The 23,104-nt window shown below is 38.3% G+C and overlaps 1 protein-coding gene across 1 annotated transcript; it reads right to left on the bottom strand.

The window, feature by feature from the left end:
• Nucleotides 1-7,359: 7,359 nt before the first annotated feature.
• Nucleotides 7,360-22,816, bottom strand: LOC135464372 (uncharacterized). Its single transcript, XM_064741798.1, has 12 exons — nt 22,744-22,816; nt 21,705-21,761; nt 20,596-20,865; nt 18,160-18,248; nt 16,435-16,493; nt 14,690-14,886; nt 14,366-14,546; nt 13,401-13,526; nt 12,257-12,413; nt 10,016-10,162; nt 9,750-9,825; nt 7,360-8,208 (listed from the first exon to the last, which is right to left on the bottom strand). The coding sequence occupies exons 1-11, from the start codon at nt 22,814-22,816 to the stop codon at nt 9,793-9,795; spliced, it is 1,389 nt and encodes a 462-aa protein (XP_064597868.1). The 3' UTR covers nt 7,360-8,208; nt 9,750-9,792.
• Between the last annotated feature and the right edge of the window lie 288 nt (nt 22,817-23,104).

Below are 23,104 nucleotides of genomic sequence, written 5' to 3'. Positions count from 1 at the left end.
TGTGTATAAACATACCTACGACATATCCCTTATTTACTAGTGTATTCCTGATGGTGGGAGCATGATCTATCAAACTTTCTTTTGTAACAAATCCACTCTGCCCTGGAAATATTTTATTTTTTATCCCACAACCTTAAAAGGCGAGCACTGATCAATTTTTCTATAACCTTTCACAGATTTGATGTTAAAGCAGTATGCCGATATGATGAAGGGAGCGATGGGCCTTTACCAGGCTTGGCCACAGAAATAACAATAGCTTTCGTCAGTGACAAGGGTATCTCCATTTTCTTACAGAACAGCAGTAATACATTAATATAATTCAGACGTACAGCATAGAGGGAGATAAACCAGAACAGCGACGACAGTGTGATAGCTGACAAATGGTCACAGGTAACCGCTGACATACGGCCTCTTGTCAACTTACCTCAATTAGGATGTTATTTTAACTGTTCATGTAAATGCATACATAGCAGCAAATTACACGCTCCCTACACCAATGGCTTAAGCAGAATTAGGTTAGAAAAATGCAGTGATGTTAATTGCAATTTATCCGACTGAACTAGAATTACTCAAAATGCTGCGTTGTCATCACATTTAACATACAATCACATTAGAACAATGTACAGGGACCCTGCTCAGGCAGGTTTTTAATCATTGAATAGCGGACACTAACCCCACCACCCCACCCCTATCCCAATCCCCCATAACAACTGGGGAGGAGTCTTTCGTGTTACCTACAGCCTGCTTCAGTCCATTCAGAGTAAAATCTTCATTCGCTGACTTGTCATCAAACTGGATGTTACTGAAACTATGCTGTCCTTCCATAGCCTGTTTATATGTGATACAGTCAGAGCTGTAGTTCTCAGAACTTGAGACATCACCAAAGATATCTACCATAGCATCACATTTTTCAGCATTAGTTACACCCCTAGATGACACTGTGTATAACTGTGGGAACATTGTAAAATCTGACCTGTCCGCTAACTGGTTTTACGTGAGACAATTTTCTATTTTGCGGAGAGTATTGCTATTATTAAGTCAATGGGCGTTCTGCATTCTCAATCACTCTTTGGGCAGTGCCCCTTAGCTTTTTGTAGTGAAGAATATCTGTGTAACAGATCCGTGCACTCCATCCGATATTTTCCCACTGCTTGCAACTTCAACCTTGAATCCTGTGTAGTCACTGGTTGAAGTAATAGAATCGTACACCCCACGCATATACTATGTGTGACATTCTCCCCGCGCTAGTTGCAACACCAGACTTGAGTCCTGTGTAGTCACTGGTTGATGTAATAGATACGTACACATAATGCATAGACGACTGGTGACATTCTCCCCGAGCTAGTTGCAACACCAGACTTGAGTCCTGTGTAGTCACTGGTTGATGTAATAGATACGTACACATAATGCATAGACGACTCGTGATATATTCCTCGCGCTAGTTGCAACACCAGACTTAAGTCCTATGTAGTCATTGGTTGATATAATAGATCCGTACACATCACGAAAAGGCGACTTGTGATATCTTCCCCGCACTAGTTGCAACACCAGACTTAACTCCTGTGTAGTCACTGGTTGATGTAATAGATACGTACGCATAATGCATAGACGACTGGTGATATTTTCCTCACGCTAGTTGCAACACCAGACTTAAGTCCTATGTAGTCAATGGTTGATATAATAGATCCGTACACATCATGAAAGGGCGACTTGTGATATCTTCCCCGCACTAGTTGCAACACCAGTCTTAAGTCCTGTGTGGTCACGGGTTGATGTAATAGATCCGTACACATCATGTATGAGATATCTTCCCAGCACTAGTTGCAACACGAGACTTAACTCCTGTGTGGTCACTGGTTGATGTAATACATCCGTACACATCATGCATAGACGACTTGTGATATTTTTCCCGCACTAGTTGCAACACCAGACTCAAGTCCTGTGTAGTAACTGGTTGATGTAATAGATCCGTACACATCATGTATGAACGACTTGTGATATCTTCCCCACACGAGTTGCAACACCAGACTTGAGTCCTGTGTAGTCACTGGTTGATGTAATAGATCCGTACACATAATGCATAGACGACTTGGGATATCTTCCCCACACTAGTTGTAACACCAGACTCAAGTCCTATGCAGACGCTAGTTGTAACAGCAGACTTGACTCCTGTGTAGTCATTGGTTGATGTAATAGATACGTATACATCTTGTATAGACGACTTGTAATATTTTTCCCGCACTGGATGCAACACCATAATCGAGTCCTGTGTAATCATTGGTTGATGTAATAGATCTGTACACCCCAAACGTAGCAGATTTGTGATATTTTTTCAGTCTGAATGACACATTCTTTGAAACTAGAAAATTAGCAGACTTGTAATATACTTTGACTTCAACCTGAAGTTAATATTTAAGCCTGCGTACATGTAAACCTTCCCATGCATGGTGTACGCTTGCTGGCTCCAATGGCAAGTGGGCTTCAACGAATGTAAGACTGTGTGCAGATGGCTGTTAACCTATTATCACTGAGACGCCAGCAGACGATGAAAGTTGGTGGGTCCTTGTCCAAGGACAGGATTAAATCCACACCCGGTGCCTTAGAGTTCGGGAGTGCACTTCTACCACACAGCCATGCCCCACTCACCAGGATTTTGCAGATATATATGTGTGTGCAACGCCCTCAAGATAACCTTGTCAAAATTCGAGAATAGAAAACTTTAATTAACTGAATGTTTGCAGATATACGAAAGGTTATCTGCTGAGAGAAAGAACGAACCGACACGAAAAAAAAAAGCTTTGACCTTACCGATCGGAGACAGAGAAATGTGTGGTATAAGTACACACATTTCATTTCGACGATACATTCGTCCTTTGATTTATCAAGTATTATGTCTTTAAAACCGCTAGGCATAGTGGATATTTACATAGCTGACCAAATATTTTCGAGGACTCTCCTTACCAGAGGAGGTTTGCACGCCCGCAATGACCCAGGAGCCTCTCAGCAATACGGTCTCCGTGACTTCAAGTCCAGCTCATGCATGCTTTTTCTCCGGCCGTACATGGGAAGGTCTACCACAACCTGCGGATGGTCATGGCTTTCCCCTTGCTTTGCCCGGTTTCCTTCCACCACAATGCTGGCCACCGTGGTATAAGTGTGTCGGAGAATCGGCCACAGAGAGGTACGATAAGAAAGTGCAAATCTCAAAGACCCAGCACAGTTCTGTAAACACGCAGAAGTATTAATCTTGAGTATGGCGCAAAACACCAGTCAAATAAAATGTACGATACATGAATAAAAGGACCTGATACGGTAAGGCGGAGAATCGCTCCCGGAGAGGTACGATAAGAAGGTGCAAATTTAAAAATCCCAATACAATTCTGTAAATATCCAGAAGAACAAATCTCTGTCGAATCCATCATAAAAGTTATATAGCTATGAGAAATGGGCTGCGTTTTCATTTAAGAAGTTTTCTTTAGGGGGGGGAGGAGGAGGGGGGAGCTGCTTAAAAAGAAAAAAAACCTCCGACTGCAACAGTGGATAAAATGAAAAACGCACAGGTACAAAAAAGAAAAACGCCATGTCCCTTTCACGGCTCTGTAATTTCTACTTGCTGTCACAGTTTTGTATTGGTTAACGCTCGTCTTCATATGGAAAACATACACTTTATAATATTGGGATCAGTTTTGTCATATTTACTAAGCCTAAATTCCGTATTTCTGCGATAATTGGTCTGGCAACCTCAATAGTACATTGGACTAACAAAGTTGGTGTTGAGAACAGTTTGTACATCGAGAAAGAGTTCTAATCTTTGTGGCTTTTTTCTTCTTTGGAAGCATAATTTTGTGTGAGTAAAGATAAAGACCATCTTGCACTAAATTAGTGTTATCATGAATTAGAATGGTTAAGCTATGGTATTACTTAATATTTAGCAACTATAGCGATATCATACGTGAATTCTGGTTGAGCGCACGAGTGGTCCTCAGGCCATCATTAACATTAACATGTTATGTGTAGAGGAGGTATAAGGCTGAAAGTTGGATTTGTTATATATTCATTTAATTGATTGGTGCATAGCTGAGTGCTCTAGAATTTTTCAGAAAGTTACATTTGTGGTGAAGTGATTGTCACAATTCTACAGTGTTCAATACAAAAGAAAAGATCTTTCAGTGTGACTGGAGCCGGCTACAATTTTATGACCTATACATCTGTAGCGGGATTTAAGAAAGCAGGATTTAAGAAATAAATTGAGGGAAGTTTCATATATTCATGTTTTAATGAATTTTCACGGAAATTTTGTTAAGATCGTTATCTGAGGCCATACTAGTTAAATTTATGATGTCAATATTTGCCAGTATAGCGTTTATTTATTCTCGTAGGAAGTTTTAAACTTACGTTTATCTGTTTCATAGACGAGTGATGTTGTTGTATCAGCGTTCCTACATAGTTGGGATAATTATAAGTATTTTTCAGCAATGTAGTGATAATAATGTAGAAATTACGAAATCCTATGTTATTGTCTTATCTGAAAAACCTTTACCTTCTATTTCCGTCCCTGTTTCACACAGTAAAATGACGTTAATTGTCCTCAGTTTAACCTCGAAATCAGAAGTATTTGTTGCCGCCATTTTTGTACATTTATGGTAATTATGGTGTGTATAGACACGCACTTTTAGAAATCGGACCAGGATTTTTCCACCACGTTTTGATAAGGAATTTATCATTTATTACCTTTGTGTGGAAATTGGTTTTACGTTTTGAGTAATATGGATAAAAATATGGACTTTTCAGACATTGGCATTTAGATTTTGGCTTTATTTTGGAGTTCTTGGTTGTAATCGTGGTGACATCATCGTGTCATCTGTGTTTACAAACTGTCAAAAATTGCCCTTCTGACCAATCAGAGTTTTCTAATTTGGTTCACTGCTCCGCCTATTCCATGTGGAAAACTATAAATTGATTTTTCAGCGTCTGCAAATGGCCTTGGAGTCACGAGTAGACACCAAATTGCCGGTAAGCATCCTCAGTAAGTAGATATTTTATTAAGAGTGGGAAAATTCTTGTACGGTGAATTGCGAAACAGTCCCAGTGTCTGGAATAGTGAATTGTGATCCAGTTTAAGAACTCGGAGACAGTTGACACTTGGTGGGAACCAGTTCCAGGAAGCCGGGAATACAGTGTCAAAAATCTGGAAATCTTTCCTCGTCCCATAATTCTGGGACATACCAGTTAAAGTATGTATTAGGCTACGAATATGAACTTACGCAGTAATTCCAGAAAACTACCATACCGGGTACTTGTCTACCATCAAAATGGCACGCATATCTAAATATAACACGTGGTGATGATTGCCAGAACAGTGCCAAAGGTCTGTGGTTTACCACAGGGCACAGCGGTTTCCCGTGCTTGCTGTCGTTGTCCAAATACTGTAAGAAACATATCAAGTGGCTCGTGACAAGCGAGTATTTATCATGTACCTTAAAATCTTTAAATGCATACACCGTATCGTTTTCTGTTTCAGTTTCTGGATTTAACCGATTCATCCAGTTTTGTTGGTGTTTTTCACGGGCTCTGTCCAGTTGTTAAGTGAAATATTAAGTGAAATATTGAGTACGGCGTAAAACACCTATAAAATAAATAAATAAAAAATTCAGCGATTTTTTTAAAATGATCCACAGCTCATGATTGCTTCCTCTCGGGTTGTACGTGGGAATGTACTTCCAGCAAAATGCAGATGGCTGTGGGTTTCTTCCGGGCCACGCTAGGTCTCCTCCCACCATAATGCTGGCAGCCGTCGTATTAGTTAAATATTCTTGATTACGGCGTAAAATACTAAGCAAATAAATACAAAATTTAACAATTTTTACAGGATTCAAAGCTCATGCAGGCTTTCTCTCCTGTTGTATGTGGAAATGTCTTCCAGCAACCTGCGGATAATCGTTGGTTTCCCACGGGCTCTGCTAGATTTCCTCCCACCATAACGCTGGCGGCCGAAGTATATTAGTGAAATATTCTGGAGTACGGCGTAAAACGTATGTATGTCACCATGCATTGCATGCAGAGGGCATTTAGTGGAACAACATCTGCAGGAGGTCCATAATAAACATTCTCTTCGTTTGCATGAAATGAACATAAAGCTACGCAAACGAACTTAAAACCGATTACCTCATTCCAAAGATGGAACTATTCTTTACCCATAAAAATGCCAATTTCGTGTATGCATCTAAGGAGTTAAAAAATCTTCTTGTGTAATATAAAAAGGGACTTTCGGATGTACCGGTAAAGAAAATATATGCCGAGAATTGAGCATTTTAAGTCACTTAAACTCTACCATAAAATTGGATTGGATTTAGGACTCCACCGAAGCACATTTTGTGCATATTGTCGTTTTCCTAAGTGTGTAAGCATCCCTGTATGACAATGACCGGCGTACCTGATCAGAGTCAAATTTATATCACTAATCTCTATTCTACAAGACACCTTTTAACTGGTAAATAGCCGAGTATCAACTGAATGCCGGTTCATGTATGATAGTTCCAAAGTTAGAAGTGGTGTACTGTTGAATTTCTTCACATATACGGCGTATTAAATGTTTCAGCCAATAAAGTTGAAAAGAGTTGAATTTTCACGGTGGTTGGAATACAATTTGTTTATTTATTTGATTAGTGTTTCACGCTGCATTTAAAAATATTTTACTTATTCAACGGCGGCCAATATTATGGTGAGAAGAAACAAAGCGGGGCTCGGGGAAACCAGCTTGGGTTTTTACATCTTTGACAATTTTTCATATGACCAAGAAGAGTCCTTAGGTGTGTTGCCACCTAAGACACCAAACATGACACCCCACCCAGTCACATTATACTGACCCCGGGGCAACCAGCCATTCTCATGGTTCCATGCCCTAACCCCCTGTGCTGAGCGACAAGGGAGGCAGCAACAAGTACTGAAGTCTCGAACCGTTTTGGATCCCAGGTATCCCGACTTTGAGGTGGACCCTCTAACCATGAGATCACCCAAGCGATGGAGAGGCTACTGAGTCATTCTGCTGTTCTAGCACGCAACCACTCGGCCATTGCAAACACAGCGTGAAGCAAAGGTCTTACGGTCAGAACAAAATATCAAAACATAGTTTTTTCATGTCGCATAGCATGAAATTCACGCTTCATTTTCTTAAACTTTACAACTCATTCAACTTATACACACTTTTGTACAAATTGTCGATGTATTTTATTACATATAATTTACAGTCAACGACGTATACGTGTTCAACAAATATTAATACTTTTATGAGGAATTCTCATAAAAATATACTTCTATAAATGACAGCTGAAAATTGAAACAAACATTATTAAGGCCTTTCTTATAATGGTATTCGTTCACACTTGGCTACGTGGCCCACCCATTGTCCATTTACATAAAATTTCCATCTATTTCCCTCGTAAATGAACAAAACATCCATATACACTGTCGTAGCCTAATATATTTTTCTGATAGGAATGGATCAATGCCTAACCATGAACACATAATACTGACAGTTAATGAATATATTGGACCAGACATTCAACGAGCCATCCGAAATATATAACTGCTTTTTTTACCGAACATGGACTACGGTGACAATAAAGTTGTCCTCTGATAAAGGTTTTGTTATTGTTCAATTCATCTCTGTCAGTATTTCTTGTTTTATGACCACATATTAAATAAAGCAGACAAACATAGAGCGGAAGTCATAATTCACACAGGGCAAGAAAAACGTAATAAAAGGCGCGAATACAAAATTAAAGCGACACTGATAAAGCCAATAATGGTTATATCAAAATGCCAAAAAATATATACATTCATAAAAAAAAAATTCAGCACCTTCATAAACTTACTTAATTCTGTGTCTTATAAGGTTAATCTTATACTAGTTCCTTATAAAATAAAATCAATAATTACCTACATGAGGAATACGTATACATATAATCTTTCTGGATTTATGATTGGACATGAGTCTGTGAACATTCGGTTCTAATAGCAATTTGTGTTCTGTTTCAAGGATCACAGAAAATATGTTTCGCATATTTATGGCTTGCAGCTTGATCATATAAAATAGTTCAGTATATAAAATATACATATGTCAGCTGTTGCAGTTGGTAAGGTACGCGCTTGACAATGTACTAGTGGGAAAGGTTACTAGAATATCTGACACTGCCAAACTGTCAAACTCTGAAACAAAAGAAAGAAAAACAATTTAAACATTACTCAAAATGTTGACTAGAAATTACATTTAATAAACATAAAAATGTACAAAGATCTGTTCTAGTCCACTGAGTCTAGCAGAATCCTGGCATATGCCCAAATACAAAGCAAAGCACTACAGCATAATGATTCAAGCCAGAGTAGTCTAGCGACTGAAAGATAAACGGCCAGATAAATCAGCCAGCCGCGACATCAAAAACTGAATCTCTTAAGTTTAACAGAAATTTTGTTTTTTGATTGATGCTAGAATGTATTCTGCTATTCCAACAGATTATTCTGTCAAATATAACATGCGTATTCTATTAATTCAACATAAAGATTCTATTGAACTAACAGGACATTATGTTAAAGGCACAATGTTGCGTTATAATAACAGAATGACAGAATACACGCTAGCAACACTCAGATAACAAACTTTCTGTTAAAATCAACAGATTAATTTTTTGAGTGCCCAGTTCCCACTCTTCCAGATGTATCAAGACAATCTTACAGAAAAGAACTGGCACGATTAATGATGTATAACGGTTTTTAATAGGTATCACTGATCTGACATCAAAAACAGCCTCTTCGTTAGCTTACGTATAAATGTCCTTCGCTGAAAGAGCGAAGAGGCTATACCGGAGATTGATGGCAAAAAAAGTGATCAACGAATCTGACCATGATTTTAGGATAGTAGACACAATAACCTTTCACAAAATATCATTGTGACGCCACGTGCATCTGTGCACGTCTTACCGTTCAAACACGATAATAAAGTTCCTAAAAATAATAATGCGCTTCGCTCTATAACTTTTTCAAAATCACAGAATGATTTTAACTCTACACAGATAGACTCTACAAGTAGACTCGTATTTTAAAAAAGGCAAAAATTTGAGCTACATTCTAAGTAATCAGGGACAATTTCATTTCATCTAATTCGGTAAACTGGACGTTTAAACCAAAATTCTTCGGTCTTGTCCTATTGATGTATTTATGATGCTACGTTGAACGAGACTGGCCCAGCCACAAGAATGGCTGAGCTAAGTTTGCTGTCAAAGGTTTTAGCACAGCCTCATTTGTGACCATATATCCCCTCTCTGTGGCGTGATCGGTTCCTGTCTGTGTAACATCAGCAACAATTGGGAATGACCGGAAATATTTCTTGTGTTTGATTTCTTTGATTGGTAGCAACTCCAGAATATTTCTTTTGTACGACGGCAGTTGCATTATGGTGGGAGAAAACAGAGCAGAGCCAGGACGAAACACGCCCATCCAAAGGTTGCAGAAGACCTTCCCACTTACAGCCGGAAAGGAATTCAGCATGAGCTGGACCTAAACTCATTGACTTGACTTACATCATTACGCTGCGCTAGCACGCTAACCTACTGAGCCAAGGAGGCCCAGCACTTAATGAGACTTGTTCATCAATAAGTTACCTCGCGCTATTTTCAATAGAATAGGGTGCTAAGCAACGTAAGGTTTGTGAATTCTATGTATTCGTGAATCTTTCACTTAGGTAGGTTACTTACTCCTTGCACAATGTCCAACTTACGGCGATTGGTCAGTCGTCTTTTAAAGTCTCAGCTTAGGTCTCTCTATGGTGAACTGAAAACATAATTTAACTGGTACACAATTTGAGTTTGTCATTTGACCCCGCTCTGAAATGAACTCGCGCCCTGGGGTCTTCTTTCTATACCCGAAAAATATTGCAGTCAATAAAGAAACTCTCTTCGTATTCTTTATTACTTATTCAAGCGACCCTTGAAATTACAAAGGATTGGCGATCTCAACATACCCTTCCCACTGGTTGTATCGATAGTAAATTATGCGCCAGAGTTTTCTCGTCCACGCCCTCGTAATGCTGAGGCTCATGTGCACTAGGTACGTAAATCTCCGAGTTAACTCTCTGTCTCCCAGAGGGTGAATTTTCGTGGAAGTATCCCTGAAGATAGAGGTAAAGAACAATTTCTTGATAATTAAATCAAAAGAAAGCGATGTTACCAACCAGCTATGCAGGTTTCAAAATATTCAACTATTACAAAAATAATGATGTTTTCAATCCTCCAAGAAAACACCTGACAACCGAGAAACGCTACATCTTGTGCCGTGAACAACAAGATTAAATTCAGCGACATAAAAAATTCTGTATACCAGAATATAGCAAACTACAGTATGGAGAGCGCAACCAAAGCAGCGACGGCAGTCGACTCAAGCACAGAGACAAAGCACACAGTTAGAGCATCCACGTCCATGCTACCGGCCCCGATGGCTCAGTTATTAAAGCGTTTGCTTCATGGAGCGGTAGATCCAGCGTCAATCATTGGTCGGGTCAAACATAAGACCTTCAAAGAGTAGCTTCCTGGCCTGTCCTTCAGCATTAACGGGATGGTGCAACGACTGGTTGACCCGTATCATTATAATGGCGCGGTCGGGGCGACTGACTTGCCTTCGGTAAGTCGTCTCATTGAAGCAGCACTAGATAAAAGAGTGGTGGAAATCCGTCCTACAACAAGGAGGCACATACATGTACACATCCATGTACTCTAAGGACTCCTTCCTCGTCATATAACTGAAAAATTGTTGAGTACGACGCGAAACTCTAAGCACTCACTCACTCACGTCCATATTTGTTCGCAATGACCCAGGAGCCTTACATTAATGCGGTCAATGTGAGTTCAAGTCCAACTCATGCTGGCTTCCTCTCCACCCCAACGTGGGAAGGTCTGGCAGCAACCTGTGGATAGTCAGCTGTGTCCTGCCCGGTTTCCTCCCACCATTAACCTGGCCGCCATCATATAAATGAAATATTCTTGAGTACGACGTAAAACACCAAACAAATAAATAAACCCATGCTTGTTTATATTACCATCTCTGTAAGAGTGATAGAGCAATCACAACGCGTACTCTCCGCAAAACGTCTGCAGAGGTGACATCATGCAACTTGCAATGAATGCTGATGAACTGAACAGCTTACCATAATAAGCAAAGTAATTCCGCAGAAATTCATTTTGACTATGTAAATATGTTCTCCTTTTTTGCTTATTTATTTCTTTTGCACTGAAAATATGCCTCGAAACAGACATTCGTCAACCAAGATGGACGTTACGGGTCAATGATCGAAGGCAAATTCCCAAAACGACCTTTAGGACAAACTACCAAAGAATTCAGAAAGTATATAAAGTACGAAAATAGAACGGAATCCTGTAAAGAGAAGTAATCAACAGTTTTCAATGATGTAGGGAAGATTCAGGGTATGTTCTACATGACTGAGTGAAATCAATATTCAAACCGTTTACCATGTTAGAATATAATACAACATGATTGTACCTCAGATGCGATTAGTGGACAATGATGCAACTTACAGCATTGACACTAAAACTAGAGTAGACATGACAGTGTCACACGAAACCGGTGAAATACAGCCTATTGTTAATTTAGCTCATTTAGGGTTTTATTCCAGATGGTCATGCAAATTATCCCTTATCATCATGGTTTAAACAGAATAATGACATGTTTTCCTCATGAGCATGCAATAAACATTTACACGAAAACAATGCCAAGGGACCATGCTTATGTAGGTGTACAACACACAAGACTAAATCATACGGAACAACGAGTCATTAATATGGAGTAAATTGTACTTTAGTCAGACGTGTTAACCAGATCTTTAAATATAAAGATTTAATATCTATTGCATTTAAACAATTTCATGTCCAATGTTCAAGGCCCATGGGGTAGGTAATAAAAAGCTACTGTCACCTTTCAACCGCTCAACCATATTATATATGCGGATACAGATTTGGACATTTAACTGGCGTGCTCATCTCCCAGTTCATGTCGACTTACATTAGACTTACTTCGCCAGTAAGCAAGATCAAAAGGAATCTAAAACATTCATAGGTTGCTCTAAATGCAGTTTACAAACATCAGATCATTTGTTGGGAAATTAACCACTTGCCCAACTGCTTACGGTAGAACAGAACTATACCACGCTTCTTGTTAAGAATCTTTTCAGTTTATGAAAGTACGTCTTTACCTCATTATTATATGAATACCGGCGTTCACAATGGTCCGGCCTCGCACTCGGTCGTCCATCGGTTTCATAGGGTAAGCCCCGTAACCCCTGGTCAGGCATTTGGTCATTGTTTTCACTGGCTAGCACTTTTAGAGGTATATCCTCATTATGGCCACTTCTGAAAATATTAAACGTACACTCAAAAAAATTATCTATTAAATTTAAAAGAAAGTCTGTTGTTTGAGTGATGCTAAAATGTATTCTGTTATTCCAGTAGATTGTTGTATTAAACATAACGCACCTATTGTATTAGTTCAACATAAATTTATTTATTTATTTGATTGGTGTTTTACGCCGTACACAAGAATATTTGACTTATACGACGGCGGCCAGCATTATGGTGGGAGAGTTCCACATAAAAGATGAAGTCCGGCTCATGCTGCCTTCCTTACCGGAAGTACGTGGGATGGTCTGCCAGCAATCTGTGGATGGTCGTGGGTATCCCCTGGATTCTGCCCGGTTCCTCCCACCATAATGCTTTCCGCCGTCATATAAGTGAAATATTCTTGAATACGGTGTAAAGCACCAATCAAATAAATAAAATAAATCAAGAAAAACATTGACTGTGCTAGATTGACAGGATGTTATGTTCATTCTGACACATATTTATGTTATAATAACAGAATACATTCTAGCGTCATTCAGATAACAGACTTCCTGTTAAAATTAAACAGTTTATTATTTTGAGTGTACTATCTCACATCTACAAGAAAGGCAACAATGAACAGCTATTAATCATCATATATACTATTGAACAGGATTCCCAACATCACGAAATCATCAGCAACTTCCTCGTCTTTGGCAAAGATGTTTCAAAGTTTATTAACTCTTTCTGATTTGTGTGTTTTTTTGTTTTTTTTTTTTTTTGTTTGTTTGTTTTTGTTTTTTTTTGGAGTGGGGGTGGGGGTGAGGGGTGTTCTTTTTTCTTTTTTTTTACCAAGCACTAGCATATCGCTAAATATATGTATCGCAATGGGCCCCTACGTTCATTAATCGCAAGACCAATTTCGGGAAGAATTTTCCAAATTAACCATTAAAAATAACTAAAATAACTCTTTGTCAATACCAGGCCACAGTGGGAGTATAGAGTAAGACTGCCACGTACTCGGATGTTTTCAAACCCTCGGACTTCCGTAGTTTGCAGGTAAGGATGACGATGATAGCTACCAAGACGAGGACACCGCCCCCACCAGCTCCCACGCAGATGGCAATGATTTTGTTCCTCTCTAAACTGCAAAATGTATTGAGTCAATTCTTACCAAAATGGTACCGTTGAGTTCCAACCACTGGTGTAAACAATAAGTAAATGTAGACTGAATTAAGATATTTTTGTAAGGTTTACTTTGATAATACTAGAACATGACTGTTAACCTTCATCAAATTGAATAAGTAAACCATAAAACGTTAAAAAAATGCCCCGTTGGAATTTCTGCCGGGATTTGCTCGTTGTCCTCCTACCAGAATGTTGGCCGCCGTTGTATAAGTGAAATATTCTTGAATATGGACATCAATCAAATTAATTAATAAATAAATAAATTAAGTTAATAAACATTGTAATAAATACGTCAATACCAAGTAAAGTATGTTTTATCGGAAGGGAAATTTCCCCCTCCGAGATGCTGCAATCGCTACGTTGTAAACGTCGTCAATCATTCCACTAACTTCTGAGGATAGAACGAGTAAGGTAAACAACTTCTGAGGATAGAACGAGTAAAGCAAACAACTTCTGAGGATAGGACGAGTAGGGCAAACAAGTATTGTACACATCTGGCGGATGTTTGGTGCTCAACATTGTTTAACTAAAAAATTTCCCTCCCTTCACTTCGACTCAAAAGACTCCAGACCTCCTCGTCCCACTGCTCAATACGTGTAGCATATGAAACAAGTAAATAATTCTCTGGAGAATTACACCGATTATCTCTTGAGCAATTACAAATGGTAGAGTGTTTCAGCCATGCAGATTTTTCTTGCATGATCATTGATGGCAACGGTTTAAAGAATGGTCATTTCCCCTCTACGGACGCTTAAATGACCTAATTCCTTTATACAGATGGCAGGAACACTACTCACACACAGGTAACTCTTCCATCGTTCAGTGCGCATATCTCGAGCATCCCGCATTTCGCCTGGGCCTCTTCTGTCTTACAATCTGATTGGCAGACGACGCCGTCACGTGACGAGAGGCAGCTATAGCCCCGGAAACATCCAAGATCAACAGTCTTACAAGGGTCTCGCACAGCCTCGCTGGTTGCTGGAACATTTCATTACGGATCTTGAACTGATTAGCTAATTAAATTTTACTCAGCTCAAAAATAATTTCAGACTACTGTTCTGTTTAGATTTCGTAATATTCTGTCCAAAAATAATACATTTGGGGAGCACATGAGGGCTTACCTGTCTTCAAAGCAGTGTCAAACTTCTCTATAATTACGGATCCATTCGCAATAGACTCCTGACTTAGGTAAGGCACAACTGTCTGATTGATCTCCCTTTGTATGGTGGTTGCTATGGCGGCAACAGAATTATTGGCGCCTTGTTGAATGTCACTGGTGTCAAAGTTGACGGTGTGGTCACAGATCACGCTGCCCTCCCTGTGCAAAACAAAATCAGCGCCACAAACTCATTAAATTGAAAGAATGGATGGGTGATTGCATGGATAGATGGCTGTGATAAAACCCAGCATTTTGAGTAAATCTAGACCAGAGACCTGCTTTGTAATTCACGTCACTGCGTTTTGTTACCCAATTCTTTTTATGCCATAGTGCCACAGAATGTGTGATTTAGTACTATTTAAGCATTTACATGAACAGTTAGAATAATACCCCATTTGAGGAAAATTGACAAAGAAGCCGTAGTTCATTTGTTACGTGTGACCATTGGCCATTTATCACACTATCCAAAAATAATAAACTTGAAAAGCACAGGGTGGCTGCTCTGGTTTTACTCTCTATGCTGTAAGTCTAATTATTTTAGATACCAGGACAGTGGGCAGTCTGTGTAAATAGCCTGCTGAGTGGAGAAATCCTTGTGTATAGTTGGACGACGGCCTGGACGAGTACAGAATTACATGAAAAGGGCGAAGCAATGGCGGACTGCTTCAGATAGTCAAAGAATAAAGGCTTGAGTGGTTACTTCATTATACCCACGAGTATTTTCGTACATTATGGCGTAAAACACCAATCAAATCAAATAAAGACCATTCGTACATCATACGAAATGAATTTGTGAATAGTGCATTGAGATTTTAGAATATTTATTGAATTATTCGGTTTATCAGTCGATTTATTGCGACGTAACGTCGTTTCAACATTATTTTGGCCATATCAACATGGCATCCTCTTATAGGAGAACCAGTCCTATTCTGCAGACAAAAGGGCAACCAGTATTTGGCTTATCTCCCTTTGCTAAGTATCAAATGAGAATGTGCAAAGATTTGCTCTTGTTAAAACACTCGGTATGATTCATATTTGGCGCCTTTGAATTCTCTATAATGTGATAAATAAATGAACGACTCAACTTTATAAAATATCGCGAAACACTTACACGATATGGAATTAAACCGGAGCACATGCGACAATGTGAATATTGGCCACATATAACCGTTAACAAAAATGCAGTGATCTTAACCTTGCAGACGACAAACCCTTGACGAATGACGTCACATGATAGACTATAGCTGCGACTTAACGTCACAAGATTTGTCCGTAGCTGTGGTTTTCAGAGAGGTCTGATCGATTTTTTTCACATATAAAACCTGGTACATCGCATAATACAATACTCTTATGTATGTTCTCTTTGTTGTATCTCTTAGAAAACCTCGCCACGATATGGCTGAAATATTGCCGATGTGGCGTTAAGCCATAATCATTCATTCATTCTTAGAAAACAGTAAATGGCTGCTGCTTGAAATTTGGCAGCAACACTTTCGCGGATTTTATCTTTTACGGTTTTGAAGTCTATTCTTTTAGCTTCAGGTTGTTTAAATAGCATTACCCTATGTGTGTATTGGTAATCACAAATTGGTATGTCCCCTAGAAGCTGAAAACCGTTCCTGAAGTCTACATTACAGAAGCCGTGTAACTGCAGGTAGTTCTAGATGACACTGTTTTCTCTTAGACAGGGCCCCAAAGCTTACCTACCTTATGTCGTTGATTTGAACACTCAGGAATCCTGTGAGATTTTGATAGGCTGTATTGAGCTGAATCAAAAATTAAGACAATATGGTATTTAAAAAAATTATTCAAATTATTCATGGTAAAATATCTGTTTGAAGTCGCAATGACAGAGAAGCCTGTAAGTTCAACTCCAGCTATTGCTGACTTCCTCTCCGGACGTGTGATGGTTTGCCTAAAACTTGCAGATGGTCGTGGGTTCTACCCCGTTCCCGCTTACCATACACCACACAGCTGGCCGCAGTCGTATAAGTGAAATATTGCTGAGTGCATAAGTGGAATATTCTTGAGTACGGCGTAAAACACCAACCAAATAAATAAATCACCATGTTTTAAAGTTTCAGTTTCAGGATCATGTGTTTGAGCCCTACCTCAACACTCTCTACATGTATTTGAACCTGGCACATACAATATACATGTGGCATGTCTTCCCCCAGTAGACTGGAGACCAGGCTGCTGAGTGCTCCTCAAAATGTTTCATACTTGCCCGGCGACTTTCGCAAACTTCATTACTCAAGGTTAGCTGTAAGCGCAGCTCAGAGTGCTAACCGTCAGTGAAATGTGCAATAGGCCTACAACTTTTATTGCAGGACAGACCTTACAGCAGAAGGAGAAACAACAGGGCTGCATAGAAAGTTCAGCTTCGGGTGGGTCTAATAAACAGCACGCTGAGGTGTCCAATGAGCCTTGTTTTACTTCAGTCATGTACAGACTAACCACATCATTCAAATAAGTTGCACAGATATTACCATAACTATCCAAACAAATAATGTCGACATATTAATATGTAGAGCAAGTTTGTATCACAAGAAACTGTACACCAGTTTAGGATTAAGCGTTTAGACTCAATATACAATATAAACTGGAAATATCAGTATTTCTTGTAACATCCAGATTGTTATCCGCAAACAGCAAAACTGTGGCTGTTACATCTCTCTTGTGCTCAAATGCAGTTATTCCGTCGCCTTCTCTCTTCGATAAATATAAAAATATTTTTTGATTTCAAAAAAAAATATTAAAGGTTTTTTCATTTGTTAAAATTTCATTATAAAGGTGGAGAAAACATAAAAATTACATAAAGTTCAGATGAAAAAGTGCCTAAAGTTTGTTGTAAATTTGGTCGTCAATATTTGTTTCGATTTTTCTTTAAAGACAAAAAGACATAATTAATTATAATTGTAAATAATTAAAAATAATTGTTATGGTGGGTATTTGGGACCACCTCTTGATATATATTGTCTTTGATTAATAATGTTATAAATGAGGTTGTATCATATGTTTAATAAATATATTTGCACTAGAATTCGGTCTTTTGAGTTAACACATGTGTTCAACCTGGATTTTGATCAGATTTATATTTTTAATATAATCATAAATATTATCACAGTTCAGATTAAAAGTTGTAAAAGATACAATCAGCAAATTGACACTCCAAAAAATTATTAGACATGCATCACATCCTTGTTTATAACGTCATTAACGCAAAGACGATATATACCATATTGTGGTCCCAAATACCAAATTTCAAAAACAAAAAACATCAGAAAACATATTAAAGACCATATATGCAAATAAGATTTCATGCTCTTTCATCCGATTTTGGCATTATTTTTATGTGTTGTTCTCCTTTCATATTGTGGTAACTTTGAGAATTTGGGGATTACAGTAAGTTTACTAATGATTTGCTCTCACCACTCGTTTGAATTCACTTCTGTACACCTCTTTCTTGCCTTCATCATATGTCTGGTTTACAGTAAGAGGCATAGTTAGCTTGTACACCACTGAAACAAAACAAAAAACATCAATGTAATTAACTCTTGTCTCGTTACCATGCATAATTATGGTTTTCATGGTTTCCAGCCGGAAAACACAGACAATCACATCAGTGATAATTATTGGATTCAACAGAGTATAGAATACTCAGTAATGCGCGTTGAATCACACGTTGGTTGAGTATTTGCAAAGTAGCTCTCGGGTTGCGACAATTTAATACATCATCATTTAAAAATACAGTCCATGCTGATTATGTTTTTTCAGGATTGGCTGTAACATTTTGTAGGTTTATTGGAGTATAAACAAAAACCTGCTGTGCAAACTGTATGATTAGAGGTTCACACCAAAGTTGCTTGTGGAAGTCCAGGTCACGGGTGGTGACGTGCATGGCAATGTTGTACTATACACCCTATCGTAAAATCCCAGGGGAGGTAGTACTGTGGAGGGAAGAACTTATTTTCGTTAATTCCCCCGGTCTTTGTGTTTTATGGGCCGAGAAAGGCCTTCCTTCAAATTTAATTTTAGTTTTCCGTCCAAGGTTTCATTAGCCTGACGCAAACCTTTGTCCCTGACAATATCAATGTTTCTTATTATTCTCCGCAAATGCCTGTTGCTGGCAGCCAGAACATTTTTCAAGGAGTTCTTGTGGTACTCTAGAGCTTGTTTAACAGGCATATTCTGTGCTCTGTTCACAGTGTTTTTGGCTGGGCCTCCGCGTAAAATCGACGTCGTCATTTGATTTCAGCTCTTCAGAGGTTATGTGGAAATCTGTTTCGTCGCCATTGCTATGAACACTCCATTTTGAAAAAAAATATGTATTAACATTATTTTTGTCCGGCTGAAATTTTCGTTTTGTTTGTACTTCTTTCAAAATTATTTTTATGGCCAATTCTTTAGACTTATTGCCTGATATGTTTATATTTTCGTAGATTTATAACATGGGTTTTACTAAATTTTCGTATAACTTGGACAACACATACAAAGCACCTGGGAAGGGTTTAATTAACCACTTTGTGTTTTTCGGTTGCCTTTGACTACTAATAATCTTGTAATGCCGCTAGTTCGACTTCTGTCAGCGTTTTGAACCGAAATCTCGCAGTAGAGGGTTGTTAAGATCCAAACCAAAGATACGCCCATCGCTGAATTCGGCGAACACCTGTTCCATGTAGACGGTGATGCCATCATCCCAACAAATTCAGACTCCAACTCATCAAACAAACACTCTCTTATCAGATATGAACGCGTGCACAGTGACGTTGACAGATCCTGCTTTGGCGGAACGCTGTGGACACTAGCACGCTATTTTTTATTATTCGAAAGTATATCCATTCCATACCTTCATATATCTTGTTTATGAAAAGCATTACCATATAAATTTTTTGTGTTAGTTGAACAGTGGTGTAATTGTTAGACAGGTTACGACTGCATGGATTGTCTACACGTCTAGTTATATTTTTTTAGCCGTAAAGTAGTCTGTTTGGGGGCGTGGTTTAATTTTCTTGGCGGGGGGGTGGGGGGGGGGGGGCCATGGGTGGGATTAGAATATAAATACCCCAAAAAATAACAAATCAGACTTCGTCACTCGATAAAAAATTTAAATATTTGTCGTCATCAGCTGATTTTGTTTAATGACATAACATCTTTTAACTGATTGGTGACCTTTATAATTATGCGATTGGTGTTTATAGTTTCTCAGTAGAAATACACTTGACTTCATATTTATATGTAAAATCACAACTAAGTTATTGTTATCGATAATCCTATATGTGAGATGACTACGTTTTGGTAAGACTACGTTTCTTGCGTGTCGAGATATCAGAATATAGGACGTTAGCTGCAATGGTTTAATCATCTAGGCCCACTTGTTCAAAACCGTATTAAGACTTGATACTATATTTAACTTCGCGCCAAGTCTTTCAATTTTGTGCTTGGCCACAGAAAAACTGTAACAGTGTATTAAATATGAGCTAAATCTGCTGCTGTTGTAATACTGCATTAGCTGCTGAGTCTGGCCAACATTATAAATATAATGTATGACTTAATACCAGTATAGAGTCATACACTTTCGAACAACTGGGCCCTGAGGTACAAGGTCACTCATCTAAATTGAGTTTTTATGTGCATATCAATTGCATTATCTTGATTTGTGATCAGTCTTGTACCTTTTCAGCTTTTCGAATTTTCAGCGTAACACAATGAGGAAAAATTCGCTAACAAAACTTGCCTCTTTAGCCGTTACGAAGGGGTACTGGTTTAAATTAAATAATTCTGGCTGACTTACCAACATTATAAAGTGAAACAATGAAATTGAAAAACAGCTAACCGTGCATAGTTTAGGGATAAACATCACCTAACCTTTGTCTGGGGTGTAGATGCCTTGTATGGTGCTGACTGGAAGAGGTACCGTAGTCGGGGGTTCGGTGGACCCGGTGCTCTGGCTTGTCGGAGTGTCGGTAGACCCTGTGGTCGGGCTCGTCGGAGGGTCGGTGGACCCGGTGCTCTGGCTCGTCGGAGGCTCCGTAAACCCAATGCTCTGGCTTGTCGATGGGTCGGTGGGCACAACGGACCCGTTGCTCTGGCTCTTCGTAGGTTTGGTGGACGCGACGCTTAGGCTGCTGAGTCTGTCTAAAATTTAAAATATTAATGGCTTAATACAGGTATTAACTAATACAACTTCGAACAACTGGGCCCTGAGCTACAAGCTTACTCATTTAAATGGAGCTTTTATATGATTATAAATTACATTATGTAGATTTGTTATCGGTCTCGTTCATGTTCAGCTTTTCGAGTAATCAATCTAACAGAATGAGGGAATATTCGGTAATGAAACTTGCCTCTTTAGCCGCATATTTTTGACAGGCAACTGATTTTTACCAGTAGTTATACGAAACTGACCAACATTTTATAACATGACGCATTAAATTTTCATCTTTAATAAAATAAGACAAGGTTCAAGTGGTAAAACCAGAAGTAATGGCATATAAAGCAAATAAAAACCACATTCTCGAGTAGACATTTGAAATCAAAAAGGCAATTTGTCAGCCAGTCAAAATCCAAATAAGCACAAGTTAATATCAGTTAGCAGATTCTGACGCACACACACTTAATTAATGACTAGAAAAAATTTCCTCATTACAGTGTACAGTTACAAATTACAAGTCACCATTCAGGAAAAGTCGGGAAAACCATTGGTTCAGACACACATAAATAAATGTATAAATATATAATATATTATACTGGCTTTGTCTTTCCCATTGTGAAATACGGTATAATAATGTTTGGTCGTCATTTTCTTCAAAATCAGTTGTTCTGTTTTCTATAAATTTGGAAATGCATTCTACTGTATAATTCTGAACATATATTCAGAATTCAGTACACAAATTAATGATGTTAAACAAGGCAGGTTTCTGATTTAGCAATGCTTTTAATGATTAAAGTCATCCATACAATTCTATTCAACCTACACTCCTCCACCCCTACAATGAAGATCTGATCATCTTGTAAGGAAAACTGCAAGAAAACTGTAAGCAAAATTGAAGACACACGACACTAGTTAAAAGGGAATGACCAAGGATTCCAGATGGTCAAAACAGAATAACCTTATGATAGGTCTAATGCACAGTGTGTGTGAGCATCGTCAATACTTGTGGATGCAGTGGTTCACAGCCTGCTAAACACATGTCAAGAAACAATCTACAACTTTTAACAGAAAACAAAGCGTATTACATAAATTTACGACAATTAACACTCGAAGGTTAATCATATAAGTTATCTCATGCTGATTTAAAATACGTTTTATTGATTTTTAACATTTTTGTAAGCATGAGTAAAATTGACATGAAGAATAAGAAAGGACAGCGAACTTTCTGGATAATTCTGAGCATGCTGAGGTACATAATACCTACAATACTGCTTGCCATGGAAAATACGTGCACTTTACGTTACGTGCGCTTTGTGAAACGGGCCCCTGAAGCTTAAATTGTGTTTTATTTACAGAGAAAAAATGTTTAAAAATCATTGAAAAAAAACATATTTGAAATCAGCAAGAAATGTTCTTGGCTTTTAGACGATGAAACACTCAGGCGATTTTTTTTATTTTGTCATGTGATAGTATCCACTATGCAAACTAATAATAAACAATCAAAACGGAGTCACAGAATTCCATTTTTTTTATTTTGTGAGCATTTAAATCAAGATTCAAATCAAAGTTTAGATAAGAGGTGGTGTAGCCTGAATTAGTGACTCAGAACTTTTGACCCAGCTGCCGAATTTCCCTCTGAGTATGTCAAAATTTGCATTAGTTTTAAGGGAAACATCAGATTGTATTGTGCACATTGGTACTTCTGAATCAAAAGGCACTTACAACGTGTTTTCTGTGCATACAAATAGCAACCTGAAAACACATTTTTATATTCACAATAAAACAAGCAGATATTTTCATATTGAATGCTTTTTTCAATTCTTCATCATTATTTTTCTCTTAAAAAAGATGACAAAACTTACCAATTTTTTCAAGTTTCAATTTAACTTGATGTATTAAAGTGAAATGAATGATTGTGACTTCTAGCGAAGTCATTTCGCCATATCTAGGATGCTGTAACATCAGTATGTAAATGAAATCTTACCATCACTATGTACATGTAGATGTGTACTAATATTAAAAGATTATATTTGTTGGGTGTACACTTTAGGCTGGTTGAGAAATCTCTCTTTTCTTGAATTTCAGGTTTGTTTGCTTCTTTTTAGTGCACGTACATTATTATGAAGATTGAGAAAAATGTCGATATGACGCACTGATGGTTGCATAACCACCAGTCATCTAGCAAGCCGCTCTCGTGCTGAGAACATAAATACACGCCCTAGA

The sequence above is a fragment of the Liolophura sinensis genome, chromosome 4 (genome assembly GCF_032854445.1).
Source record: "Liolophura sinensis isolate JHLJ2023 chromosome 4, CUHK_Ljap_v2, whole genome shotgun sequence".
Classification (NCBI taxonomy): domain Eukaryota; kingdom Metazoa; phylum Mollusca; class Polyplacophora; order Chitonida; family Chitonidae; genus Liolophura; species Liolophura sinensis.
The sequence above is the reverse complement of the archived record's forward strand: the minus strand, read 5'-3'. Positions and strand labels throughout refer to the sequence as shown.

What these genes read in the sequence shown, in the direction of transcription:
- LOC135464372 (XM_064741798.1), bottom strand. Translation starts at nt 22,816, where the DNA reads ATGACTTCGCTAGAAGTCACAATCATTCATTTCACTTTAATACATCAA. An exon ending in CATTGTAGGGGTGGAGGAGT is followed by an intron (nt 20,866 to 21,704) that starts GTAGGTTGAATA and finishes TTTAAATTTTAG; the next exon opens with ACAGACTCAGCAGCCTAAGC. An exon ending in CGATACAACCAGTGGGAAGG is followed by an intron (nt 9,826 to 10,015) that starts GTATGTTGAGAT and finishes TTATGTTTTCAG; the next exon opens with TTCACCATAGAGAGACCTAA.